The 13,378-nt window shown below is 38.8% G+C and overlaps 1 protein-coding gene across 1 annotated transcript; it reads right to left on the bottom strand.

The window, feature by feature from the left end:
• Window positions 1-185: 185 nt before the first annotated feature.
• On the bottom strand, window positions 186-12,854 carry LOC146458040 (alanine--glyoxylate aminotransferase 2, mitochondrial-like). The gene is made up of 18 exons (XM_085091377.1): window positions 12,700-12,854; window positions 10,440-10,519; window positions 9,879-9,971; window positions 9,444-9,535; window positions 8,670-8,793; window positions 7,282-7,376; window positions 6,835-6,928; window positions 6,222-6,287; window positions 5,582-5,609; window positions 5,113-5,213; window positions 4,695-4,787; window positions 4,527-4,599; window positions 3,852-3,911; window positions 3,107-3,195; window positions 2,591-2,743; window positions 1,986-2,084; window positions 1,219-1,316; window positions 186-821 (listed from the first exon to the last, which is right to left on the bottom strand). Exons 1-18 carry the CDS (start codon window positions 12,791-12,793, stop codon window positions 818-820), a joined length of 1,536 nt encoding a protein of 511 aa, XP_084947503.1. The 5' UTR covers window positions 12,794-12,854; the 3' UTR covers window positions 186-817.
• Between the last annotated feature and the right edge of the window lie 524 nt (window positions 12,855-13,378).

Here is a 13,378-nt window from a genome sequence, read left to right as displayed (position 1 = left end):
GTTTGAGAAGCTATATCAAACACTCGAAAGAGTGTTTCCTCGTATTTCCAAACACCTCAAAGTTGGTTAAAAAAAACTCGACTGCACCTCGTTTTTTCAACCTTCTTCTCGGTGTTTGGAAATCGGAGGAAACACTCTTCCTCGTGTTTCATCTATTACTTCAAAGCACATTACATGACAAGGAGTTTGCTAAAAAAATGTGAAGGTTTATTTGTGACATCTGCTGTTGTAAACTAACAATAGATCAAACTACCCTGTTTACATCAATTTGTCGTGTTACACAACTGACGAATGCATTAAGAATATTAACGTAAAGTATGGTGCTATCTTTTTTTTATATTTCTGACATTTCAACCACTCCAACCCGAGTTAAACCATAAACATTTTGGCGACACAGCAATGACACTTTTATGAAAAAGTGCTGACATTTGAACACAACCTATCTTCCATAATTCCCTCACAAACTCTTGATGAAACCAAACAAAATGAGTTGCGTGACGCCCAAAATACCAGTCGTCAAGGAAACAACGGCCTACTTTTGCGTGACGCGTTCTATCAATTCTCATACCATTCACCTCTCATTAACCACACAAACTACAAGTTTGTAGTTTGTGTGGTTATTGAGTTAGTTTCCTGGGGGGAGGAGGAGCCGGGAGAAAGTACCCCAACCTTCCCTCCCCCCTCACCGGTTATGCCTGCTACGCAAGGTAGGATTTTTGCCAGTCTTTAGAGTTTGAATCACAAATCCACGCATGTTATACCTTGAATGCTTCATTCCGTATTAGTAAGAAGGACTATTAAACAGTTCCGGTTGAGATTAAGGACGGTGCCTACTAATATCGAAGTATTTTTGTGCGGTTTGCGACTATGCGGGAAAAGCAGATCTTAGGAAGGCCTATTGGAATCCAAAACGAAAATTGGGGGTAGCCACGCATTTTTCAGAGATAATTAAACAATAATATCTCTAAAAAACGCCAAAATATGAAGCAATGTATGGGATTTTTTCCTAAATTGAAGCTTAATTATCTCTGAAAAATGCATGGTTACCCCCAATTTTCTTTCGAGATACCAAAAGCGTTTGCTAAGTTCTGCTTTCTCCACATAGTTTTAAACCGCGCAAAAATATTCCTGTATTAGCAGGCACCACCCATAGGAAACCCGAGTATCTCGAGATGCGCAGAACGTATGCGCAGTAACAATAGTAGGCACCGTCCTTAATTGTTTTGAGTGTATCTTTTCAAAGCCGTACGGAATACTTCAACGCCAAAGTCCACGTCTTCTTTTGTTATACACATAGGCGGCTTGACTCGAAATACCTGACAAATGAAAGAAAAAATATTTGAACTGTTTAGCTGGTTTTTTGCGCTAATCTTAAACTTGTGTAGGGAGAGTTTAATAACTAAAATGTGGGGCTTTTATAGGATAGACAAATGGCCGAGAAAAAAAGTGTGTATAAACATATTGTAGGTAGCTTTCGCGACAGCCGAATTTCGCGCTTTTTACAGTGACATGTAGTGACTTCAGTAAGGTAGCTACAGTACTGACCAGTAGTTTCCATATCTCAATTTCACTTAAAATTATACAAAGCAAAACTTATTTCAAGCTTAGCTTAAAAGAAGAAAAAAAGTCAGAATCTTGATAGTGTATGTGCGTTTTGAACCCGAGCCGTTTGCTTCACTCATCTATCCGCAATCTCTACACATATGAGGACTAGCTGTCGAGGATTGTGATTATTAACTTACTTATACAGTTACTGTTTTCAAATCCATGCTTAACTTTAAATCTGACTGTTCCTCGCCCAACTGGAGCTCGCTCTATTAACTTAATTCCCTGCCCAATAAATGGGGCTCTGTTCTCGTGTACGCCAGCACTATGACGATAGGGAATACTACCTTATGTAAACTTCGAATGGTGTCCAAAGTCAGTTTGAGATATGGAGAATTGTGTTGACCAGCGTGGGGTGGGTTTTGAGCATGCGTACTTACATTTCCATATAACCCTCCTTTGCCTAGCAGCACTCCCATATCTTTACAGTCCTCCCATATGGGGACAAACTTTTCGGGTGGTAACGGGGTCTTGGATTCCTGCAACGACAAAACAAACGATTCTATCAGTGCGGAATCTTCTCTCTTTTCAGCTCAAAGTTCTGGTGCCTCTCGAAAATAAAACACCTTTTATTTTCACAAACTTCTTGCACAAACAAATTGGTCAAATGTTATCGAGGTAGAAACTTATAAAATCGACTTTCACAATCTTGCGTCAGCCGGAGTAGAATGAGGTAATACAAAGCAACCGTTGTTCACTGAAAATTTGCGAAGGCAATTTTTTCGCGATCCTCGCGGAAGCCCACGAAAAACTATAGATTACCAGTATCTGCAAGGGAAAGCTCTTTTAACGATTCAGGGCAATAGAAACTGTCAACAAACACTTGCAGGTATCTGTCACCATTTCAACGCAAATTTTCAAACCCTCTCCTTTGACGTCACTTCTACATGGCCTCGCGAAAATGCACCCATGACGATTTTAGGACGGTAAAAACGAGCGAGTAATTCAAAATATTGTAAAAAAATAATAAGTAGACGTAACTTACTTTATCTGTCACCATTTCGACGCCAATCATCAGTCCTTTGCCTCTGACGTCACCCACTATATCCGGGAACTCACTTTTGACTTCAAGGAGCTTCTCTAGAAAGTATGTCCCTACAACATGCGAGTTCTTCTGAGTCCCATCTTGATCTATGGCCTGGGAAAAGAACAGAAAGAGCGGTCGTCTTTATACTAGTACCTGACCAATTTAAACGCCAGTTATTGTTTAGTAAGCCGATTAACACACTCGATCACGTGCGCCACACCTCCGTGGCGGGATTTCAAGTGAGAGTAGCTGACTTGGATCAATTTCCAGCCAATCAGAGTTTGACTTTTTGTTTAGTAAACCGATCAACAGGCCACATCCGCGGTATGCCACGCCAGTGGCGCCAAAACTGAAAAGCTCTGCTAGTTAATTACTTGTAAACCACTCAGTGAGTACTGTCTGCCATGCACCGACAGTTGCCGGAGTGCATGGAAAACACACATTAAGCTGCAATATTACTCAACCATATGGTACCTCTAACACAGCCTTTCCAACTGCTGAAGCAATGGGGTTTCCACCGTAAGTGTTGAAATGAATTGCTTGGGCGAAGCTTTGGGCAATTTCTGAAGAACAATTATATAGGACAAAGTGTTCTTTAATTAATCTACTAATGTTAACTCCAGGACGTTAAAAACAAAACACCAACAAAAACAAAAAGCAAAACAATTCATAAAACTGAATATGAAGATGGTGCTTAAACATCCTTGACTGAGTTCAGTCTTTCTTTCTGGAACAGCGATGTTTATATTCCTTGTATCACTACGATTTGCAAATCTCGTTAATAACTAACTATCCCGGCTGCCACGCGACAACCTCTCAACTGACTCCAGTATCTCTCAAGAGGACAACTTTGGGGCTCTCACTCACCGACTGAAGGCAGCAAGCCGAAGTCGTGTCTCGTCTTGTTGCAATCTCGACAGTGCCTCTTGGGAGGCTGCCGAAGAGCTCGTTGTTGGAGATATGACGTAAAAGAGCCATCCTCAACATTCGGGAATAACTATTGCAAAGAGATTTCTTGGAAGTTTAGCTGAGAGACCAAGTTTTGCACCCGCGTGAAGCAAAATAATCTCAAAGACAAACAAGTTGGCTTTCATATCCTTACTCGTGGTTGATTTCCATAACTTCACCTTATCATGGCACACCTAACAAGCAGGGCCTTTCGTACTTAGATGCCCCGCTCGGAGGTATTTACCCATGAACCAAGTTATCTAATACTTACCAGGTGTTGTTACGACTGCAGCCAGGGGGAAGCCGTTTCCAATACCTTTAGCCATGGTCACTGATAACGAAACGCATGCGCAGTGAGTCCAGTGTACAATAAAAGAAACCTAATTACTGACAAGGGCATCGTGCAGCCGAAATTAATAGCACGAGTCAAAATCAGTGGATTATTCAGATACGCTTTACATATTTACTGGGGAAACATTGCATGGTTAGTAAATCCTCAATAAACACCTCCAAAAGTGCACGGGACACGATAACCCTTTCAAAACGTCTTCAACTTTAGTGAAAACACGTCAAACATACGGTATACAAACCCGCTTGCTTGTACGTCTACGTTTAACAAAACTCCACATTGTTGGTGCAGGGGTTGTTGTTTTAACGTTCTTAGCACAAAGCCATAGCCTGTGATAATTTTGCTGAGAAAGACGGTCTGGAAAATGTATGTCTTACGGGAGCTGTGAGATTGGGCCCTGTATGAGCCAATCAAAATTAAGTCGTGGTTAGGAACAAATGAACACACCTGAAGTCGCTTTTTCGTGTTTTATTCTGCTTAGGGTCGGTATACACCTCTCTACTTTTTACTAATGTTTTCTTCTAGCAACAACAAATATAAATAAAAATCGCTCTTGAGATCTTAAGCAACTTAAATTATCAGCATTTTGTGGCATACCAATATCAGGAACAACATCTTGAGTTTCAAAACCCCAGTAATGGGTGCCGAGACGACCGAATCCTGTTTGCACCTACAAAAAAAACAAAGCAACAGTTCACGATCATACCAATAATCAACTTGCAAGTTACACCAAAAATAAAAGTAAAAAGCTGCACTAATATATACCTCATCTGAGATACAGACACCACCTCGCTCGCGTATGAGCTCGTATGCTCCCTTCAGGAATCCTTTGGGAAGGTGAACTGAGCCTCCAACGCCCTGAAAGAGCGACAAAAACAGCACATAAGCAAACAGTAGTGGTTTTCCTGACGAACTATTTCAGATGCCAATCAGATCAGCGAGAATTAAGCAAAAACACGAACTTCGGGAATTGAATCTTGGTAACTTTCCAAACCTGCTCAAAGGATTGAACACGTTTTTGTCAAGGGACATGGGGTTGACATTACCGCGTAACAAAATGGTAGATAGCCATCAGTCACGCGTTGGGTGGAGAGGGGGGTCCGGCACAGGATTTTAATGGCCTCACGTTACAAGCTTTCTTTTACTGTATTGGTTGAACACACTATAACGTTTTTATTCTTACCTGAATGGGTTCAGCAATAAATCCAGCAACCTTCTTCCCAGTGGAGTGAACCAATACATCTTTAAGTTGATTAACGTACATCTTGGATGCCATGCACTCACCTTAAAATCAATACAAGCTAAATATCGTTAGTAAATGCTCTGATTTTCCACTATCCCCGGCACTCCTTGTATCATGCTTTCTTTTCGCAACTGCTTAACTTGCTTATATAACTGCGATGATCATTCACTTATTCACTCATTCTTCCGCAGTTCAAAAACATAAACCCGTGTAGTCTTTTCCCTCTCCTCTCTCTTCTTTCTCCTTTCTTCTCTCTTTCGCGTCATTCTGAGCCTTCTTGGAGCCAAATACCCGTGGTTCAGTGCCGTTTCACGAAAAGCGCTCAAGTTTTCATCGGCCACCTTTTCAAAAATCCGGAGATGCACTGTTTTTAATTACAATTTTTTGGAGAAAAATGGTTTCGACTTACCTGGTGAGCAGTTGCAGGTCCTGTCCGTCTGCAAAAAAAAAAGGAAAAGTTCAAAATTATTGGTGAGTTTTATTTCTTTGTTTAAGCACCCACTGGTAATTTCATAAGTGCCTTCCCCTGGTGACAAAAAAACTGTTAAGCCTCTCACTAATAAGGAGTAAGTTATTCAGAAACAGAGTACTGGGTATAAGGAGATGATTCAATTAACTATCACTGTTATTCTGTACATTAAGGAATTTTGCAGACGGTTTCAGAAATTTCTCAGTGTCAAATTTAATTAAATTACTTTGAGAGGGTAGCCTCCATAACAGGCATTATCAGGGAGGGAGAGGGACAAAAGTGGGAGAAAAACAGGGACTTTTTAAGCCCCCACTCCCCGTCCTCTACCTGGTTACACTTGTTATGCGGCATGCTAAGATATGCTACGATAAAGGAGAATGTTTACTTCCAATGACAAGAAAATCATTGTACAAAATTCAAGCCAGCTTGCTGACTTTAAAAGGGAAAATACATTAAATATATTCAGAATAAATCAAGTACCATGAGGAAATCATAATCAATCCTATTACTGTATTTTAAAAAAGCTCAATTTAACCAAAAACCTACCCACGAGATTGCGCCTATACAAAAAATTCCTCACCTGTGCAATAGAATCTCGGCAGTTTGCCCCACCCCATGGTCCTTGGTACACATCAGGGTTCATGGTCTAAATAAAGATGTGTTTGGTGTTATAATCAACAACAAACTGAAACAATTTGGATGCTGACAAAATTTAAACTATAATTTCACAAATGCGCACATCAAGCCATGTGCAAGGAAAATTGCAGAACTAACAAGTTTTGCCTGATTTCTTTGCTCAGTAAACTATGCTATGAGAAATGAATGATGTCATATAGATCTGCCAACAGACCAAAACTTCTTAAACAACAGTATTTTAAAGTTTCTTTTTTATTAAATCCACTACTGGTAGCTTACCTTTCTGGGATCCCAAACAGAAAGTATCAGTAGTTTCTTGCACAATTTAAGTTGTCCCAAATAGTCAGAATTCACTGTTTACCCATAACAACACTTCCACTTTCTTATAACTAAGACCTGAAGCACTCTTACAACAAATATAAGGAAGGTGAATCTGGAATGCGACTAAAATGCAACCAAGAAAAATTAAACCTTTCGATTAAATTTGAAAATCTGGATAATCGGGAGTACAAAGTTGAAGTTGGCAACAGTGTGATTTCTATGTTGTAAGTACTTACCTGATAAAAACCAAATCCCACAGGTACATTGAGTTTCCATGTATTGTGAGCAAGGATTCCTAAAGTGTATGGACTGGCACCGTGATATGCATTCCTACCACAAAATGGCACAACAACACTATAGTCAAGTTGTCAAGAACAATACATGTATGCAATGACAGAAAAGAGGCCTATACATACTTTCAGACTGGGGGGATGGGAAGAGTGGGCTTAAAATGCCTTACAATTATTTATGTGTAAGCTACTCACTGGTACATGTATAATATTATACTTATAAAGGTAATAATTACTGTACTGCCCTAAGGGGTACAGATCTTGAGTAATTTTGGTCTGAAAGTAAAAAAAATGGGTACATTAGAAACCTGCATATAACCTGACAAAATAACACATAACAAAATAACACCTGACAAAATAATTTATGATGCAAAGCATGAGTAACTGTCTCACCTGAGAGAGAGGAAGTCATAGTTTCCAGTGTGCGCTCTGGCCATCATGATAGCCATGTCATTGGCTTCTGAACCACTGTTAACAAAATAACACACCTAAGCAGAAAAAAACAGCAATGTTGTCTCATAAGTAACACTATCATCTGAAAAGTCTGATGCTGTATAATAAATGTTGCATGCAAATACATGTAGTGAACAACCTGTTAGGTACTCAAGTAGCCAAGACGAGCAAGTTACCGAAAATTAAATTTTAAGTCGCATGGTGCATTGTCAGCTACACATCCGTAACAAACTGGTTTTTTTTTTTGTGAGTGTGTTAAACTTCATTTGAACAGACAACATCATCCATAACATCAAGGTCCCACCTAGTGTATTAATTATCAGCTGTTATGATCAAGTAATCTATCGCAGAGTTATTCCACCATAAATCACAACCCTGATAAGAATGAACATAAAAAGAACAGGCATGCTCAATGTTCATAACTCTGGCTTCATAAGTGTCTGCATCTTCCTAATATACAAGATGTTCCTACCTAACAGCTAGCTACATGAAGAGCGCTCTATCATCCAACCAAAATCTTCCTAATGTCACTGAGGAGCCTATCAGAAGTGATGAACATGAGTTTAAACATGTCTAAATTTAAATAGTTTTATTACAACTGTATTTTCTTTTTTAAATTAGGAGCTGGCCAATTACATCAACATGTGGCTAAATGAAATTTAGGCTAAGTTAAGCTCGAAACAATGCGGGTCAGCAGTCTTCCCTCACAGTGGTCACAGGGGCGGCCCAGGAGATCTAGCAGGGACACGCTGTGACGCTTTCATGCAGTTGTTTTCGTCGCTTTGCTCGCTCAAAGGTCATTCGCTGTTTGCATTTGCTCGGCTGCAGTTAGCTGTTTGTCTGCTGCTGTGATTTTGCTCCCGCTCCCTCCCTCCCTTCTCTATGGTAAGTTTTAGGTAAGTATTCCACTGATTTATTTAGTGTGACGGTGCCGGGTGGTGGCCGTTCGCAGGGTTGCCATGGATACCTCCTTGCCGCCAAATTTCAGCCTGGCTCCACCACCTTTAGGCACCTGTTCCCAAGCTCATCTATTGATGATGAGTTTAACACCTTTGCTCTGGTTGTCATAATTAATGCTAAAATGAGTTCCTGCCCTGTATCACATGAGGTGAGCCAGCCTAGCTCCTGCATATGTTTAAATTTTTGAAGAGGAAGGCATTGAGTAATTTTATCCTCACCTAAGCTTCATAAATCCACAATTTGGCTGCATTATTCTTTTAGATTCAAACAGGTTATTATTTTAAATTATTATATTTATTATCAGTATTATTAGTCCCATTGAGACATAAATATAAAGAAATTTTTTTGCAAACTAGTCTTATCTGTACCTTAAGGTTTCCAGGCAGCTTAGAGGCCATGAGTTCAGCATATTCATGAACCATAGGATGGTAATAGATGTTTGTCGTATGCCACAACTTGTCCAGTTGTTGTTTAGCAGCATTTGTAACATGGCTGCAATTAAAAATAAAATGTTAATGTACTAAGTACAATAACTTGCTAATAGTTTGCAAATGGAATTTGAAGTAATTCCGAGTCAAATTTCCTGAGTATTAAACCACTGTACTTCAAGAGGCGCTGATCATCATCATCATCATGTGACTAATAAATAACATTTGTACACCTGTCAATCACTTTGTAATGGTCATTTGTTTTACTGCAGAAATAGGTAACTTTAAGTCATGCAAGTAATTAGCAGACAGTCGTGCACACCTTTAAATAAATTGGCCGAGGGTTAAGGTTTAATAAAGATACAACAATATGGAGATGATGGATTTGGATTTCCCTGTTTGGGGCAACAGATGAGTTAGTGGACAGATGTACAGTACAGTATTTAGTGGATGTGACAATGAGGACCTATCTTGAAGGCACACATTTTGCCACAGATGGTGCACTGATCAGAGGCTTGGGAAGAGGTGGGTCTTACTTCGTCCTTAATCTTTTTTCCCTGTATGGTGACAGCTCTGATGTAAACATGATTCAAGAGGAACATACAGTGTATTGTAAACATGAGTGAATTAAGTCACTGACAAGAGATTATATTCTTTTAGAAAGGAAAAGGGAACAAAATTAATGTCTAGCAAGTTTTAGCCTGGAAAACTTACGGATGGCAATGCCCTACACTGACAGTCACAATACCAGCAAACAAGTCCAGGTATCTCTTGCCATCACTATCCCACAACCACTGCATGTGACCCTAGAACAGAAAAACATCTGAAGTTAGGAATTAATGAACAATTTGCAGCTCCTGTATAAAGTCTTTACAAAATAGAGATACAACATCACAGTAAATGTAACAGAAAGCTGGACAGCGGGTACCAGTGAACAATAATTATCGGCATGACAAACAACTTCCAATGTGACTGATAATTTTTTTGCAAATAAATAAACTTAATTAAAAAAATACAAATTAAAGTAAAATATTGACAATATAAGTCTTGTATAAAGCTGAAAATTAAAAACAAATTATCTGATTTTTTTTTTTTTTTTATAAATTAAGTAAAAATAAGTAAATGTATACACAATACATACTGTAGTACCTTGGAAATGAAGACAGGATTCTTGTAGTATGTAAACATTGCAGGGTTAAGATTCTTCTTTCTCACATCTTTGGCATGTTCAAATGTGATCCCCTGACATTGGTACATGCAAGTATTATTAATGTTGCATTCTATTACTGCAATCATGGACACTTAAACTAGTTCAGAAGAATGCGAATTTTGCACCTTTATTTCAATCACCCTTATGGTCGAAAACACCATCTAGAGAGTGGCAAACCTTCACTCCCCCCTCCCACTCACTCAATGTTGCTTTGAAGGCTGGACAGTCACCCAGCCTTTTTTTTCTTTCAGCAACGAATCGACATTGATGAGGGGGAGGGGGGAGCTGTGTTGTTGATGTATCACTGTAGCGGTCAAGTTTGTAGATTGACTAAAAGTTTCTTAACAGTTTTGTTCATGATTGTGGTATCCAGTATCAAATTTTGTTGCCAAGTAATTTCCTAAACATGTAGAGGACTAAGCTAGACATTCTTTAAACATCTGCAGTTTTAATTAAACAATGAAAAGAAAAGAAAGAAATGAAAAGAAAATTGCAATCACCTGATATGGCTCAGGCTCAAAGTCACATTTTGGCATGTCCAATCCAGGATCCAATGGTGCTGTCTTTTGAAACAAAGGCCCTAAAAAGGAAACAAAATTAATACTGGTCACAGCAAAGATCATGATAAATGTGAATCTCACAGGAAGTCATTTCAAGCTTTGGAAAAACCAACTCCACAAGGAAAGTAGCTAACCATAAATTCCCATTCTTGTTAATTTTTTTTATTTTTTATTATTATTATTATTATTATTATTATTATTATTATTATTATTATTATTATTATTATTATTATTATCATCATTATTATTATTATTATTTATTTATTTTTTTATCATTTATTTATTTCAGCATGCATGTTACAACAAATTCAAGGCAAAAAGAAAAACTTAAGAAAAGGTGGAGAAGATCAAAGCCTTAGAAGGCTTCTAGAATAAAGCTTCCTCATTACAATGCTGTTACATGAATGGAAAAAAAGGTATATACATAGTAACTGTGAGATGGATAATCCAATAACATTACAGACAGATTTAAATGAAGTACAGTTGAAACAATCATAAACAAAACATGTGAGGTTAAAAGGTTAACAAATTTAATGATGATAACAGATAAATAGTATATAGTTTTTTACTATAACTGAGTTTGAAAGGCCCTTTTAAATATCTAAATGACAGTTTTCCCTATCCTCTTCTATACTTCAGCTACCCTCTTTTAGTATAAATCTACTAGTGTTCTATCACGAATGCCGTTCTCTGATTGGCTACACTGCTCGCCATCTATTCTGTGATAGATAGTGAGTAGCAGTTTTCAACAAAATGGCGGCCACTTTGTCGCGTTTTCGAAGTGTCTGTGATGAGAAAATGGATACAGGTAATTTACTTGTTTTGTTTTGACCGACAGATTTATACTAAAACGATAGGCCTCATCACGGTTTTCGACGCCATATTGACGGGTAGGCAAACAGGCTTGAAATAACAATGTTTGTATGGAAATCCGATGTCAAATAATTCTCACAAAACATCACTTCTGAAAAATTCATGAATTGGAAACTTTTAGCACTAGGAAAAGGATTTTAAGAAAGAAATTGGAGGGATGTAGCTGTGCCAGAAAGCATCCAGTCGTGTTTTGAACTTTCCATACATTTGTCTGTAAAGCGAACCAGCCGTGAACTGCCACTAAAAATAGTTCGCGGGAAACAAATACCGGGAAATGTATGGAAAGTTCAAAACACGACTGGACGCTTTTTGGGCACAGCTACATCCCTCCAATTTTTTCTTAAACTCCTTTTCCAATTGCCAAAAGTTTCCAATTCATGAATTTTTCAGAAGCGATGTTTTATGAAAATTATTTGAAATCGGATTTCCATACAAACACCGTGTTATTTCAAGCCTGTTTGCCTACTCGTCAAAATGGTGTCCAAAACCGTGATAAAGCCTATTAGATTATGAGCTCGAGATTTCTATGCGTGATAACTGATTCGGGATGCGCCCTACTCAGCTATCACGTGATAGAAATCTCGAGCTCATAATTTAATTGTTACATATATCTCCATCCTGAAAAAGGTACCCCTTTCAGGTGGAGCCTCCTGTATAGTCCATTATAGGGAGTACCCTACAGACTTTTCTCATATAAAGGCAGGCTATGTTTTAGCCCAGCAGGACAATAACCTGGGTACCCATGTCACCCACCTTACATGTAAACAGGAAGCACAGCACTCAGCCTTGCATATTATTTTTTTTTTCCCATACTGTCCCACCCTGAGACAGTACGTAGTCTGCATAGCAGACGTGGAAGCACGAGACATCTTATCGCAAAGCACGAGCGCGCGCGCGTGCCTTGTGCTCGGCTAAATGAAAGTCTGTTATGCAGATTAAACAGCACGGGGCAAGAAATAATTAATTAGTGAGCTAATGCATAACAGGTGAAAGTAATTGGGAACAAAATCAGTTGAAATTTCTAATCATATGAGCAGTTGGCCAAAACCTAACCAACCAAAGAACAGCAAAAACAAGCACAACGAACACATCTGCAGAAAAATCACCGGACTGAAGTTGTCAATCAAAGATAAAATACAGTAAAGGGTCATTAACAAGACAGGCAAAAAATGGTACGAAAATGCGGTACGGTCACACAACCTTACAACAATTAAGCTTATTATTGTGAAATGTACAGTGTACGATCGCGAGCTCCTCTGTATATTAAAACACAGCATCGCCAAGCAGGCCAAGCAAGATTCTGGACTCGCCGTCCACTAAAACGTACCTGAACATGTTGCAAGACATCTTCGCACATATTCAAGCCTCGGCACCGCAGCGCGGTGGCGAATTTGGTTCAAAACTGCGAGTTTATAAAACATCTTCAGCACAAGGCACTTCCCAAGGGAAAAGGACTGAGACGAGGCCTGGAGGGAAATTTATTTTCGCGAATTTTCGCGAGGAATCTGGGGACAAGTTTGGTAATTAACCCGTGGGGGACCGTGGGGACGAGAATAACCCGTTGGCAAACTTCATCTCCTATCAAATGTTACCGTATCATTTACAAATGCAGTATTTTTTAATTGTATCCTTCATTGGATCCTCCCTTGTAACCTACTAAGTTGGCCTGTGACGTGCCTCATTGAATTTAAAAACGTGGAATTTAATACCAGTATAACAAAACGATAAGCATAGGCCATTTTCATGATGGCGTCATTTTACTACAACTACCAGAATTCATTTTGTTTTCCTTTTCAAATGCAAATTTTGTAATCCCAGGGGAGAGCAAAGAACAATAACTCCAACTAGCATGAGAAAAGAAAAACCAGAAGGATTCTGGTAGTTGTAGTAAAATGACGCCATAGTGAAAATGTCCTATTCTGAAATGTTCTTCAGGAGTTCTGAGCCGGGCCTTGTAGTAAATTTTCCTGAATTAAAACTGTAACAGGCTATCCGTCCTTGGAGCA

Source organism: Pavona decussata, unplaced genomic scaffold, assembly GCF_977016875.1.
Source record: "Pavona decussata unplaced genomic scaffold, jaPavDecu1.1 SCAFFOLD_234, whole genome shotgun sequence".
Lineage (NCBI taxonomy): Eukaryota > Metazoa > Cnidaria > Anthozoa > Scleractinia > Agariciidae > Pavona > Pavona decussata.
Note: the sequence above shows the minus strand (reverse complement) of the source record. Positions and strands in the feature narration are given on the sequence as shown.

Bases quoted from the DNA above. Each gene is read 5' to 3' on its own strand.
- LOC146458040 (XM_085091377.1), bottom strand. From the start codon at position 12,793: ATGTTTTATAAACTCGCAGTTTTGAACCAAATTCGCCACCGCGCTGCG. The intron at 8,794-9,443 runs GTAAGTTTTCCA...TTTTAATTGCAG, and splicing joins AGTGTAGGGCATTGCCATCC to CCATGTTACAAATGCTGCTA. The intron at 7,377-8,669 runs GTACAGATAAGA...TTTTCTGCTTAG, and splicing joins AGCTGCCTGGAAACCTTAAG to GTGTGTTATTTTGTTAACAG.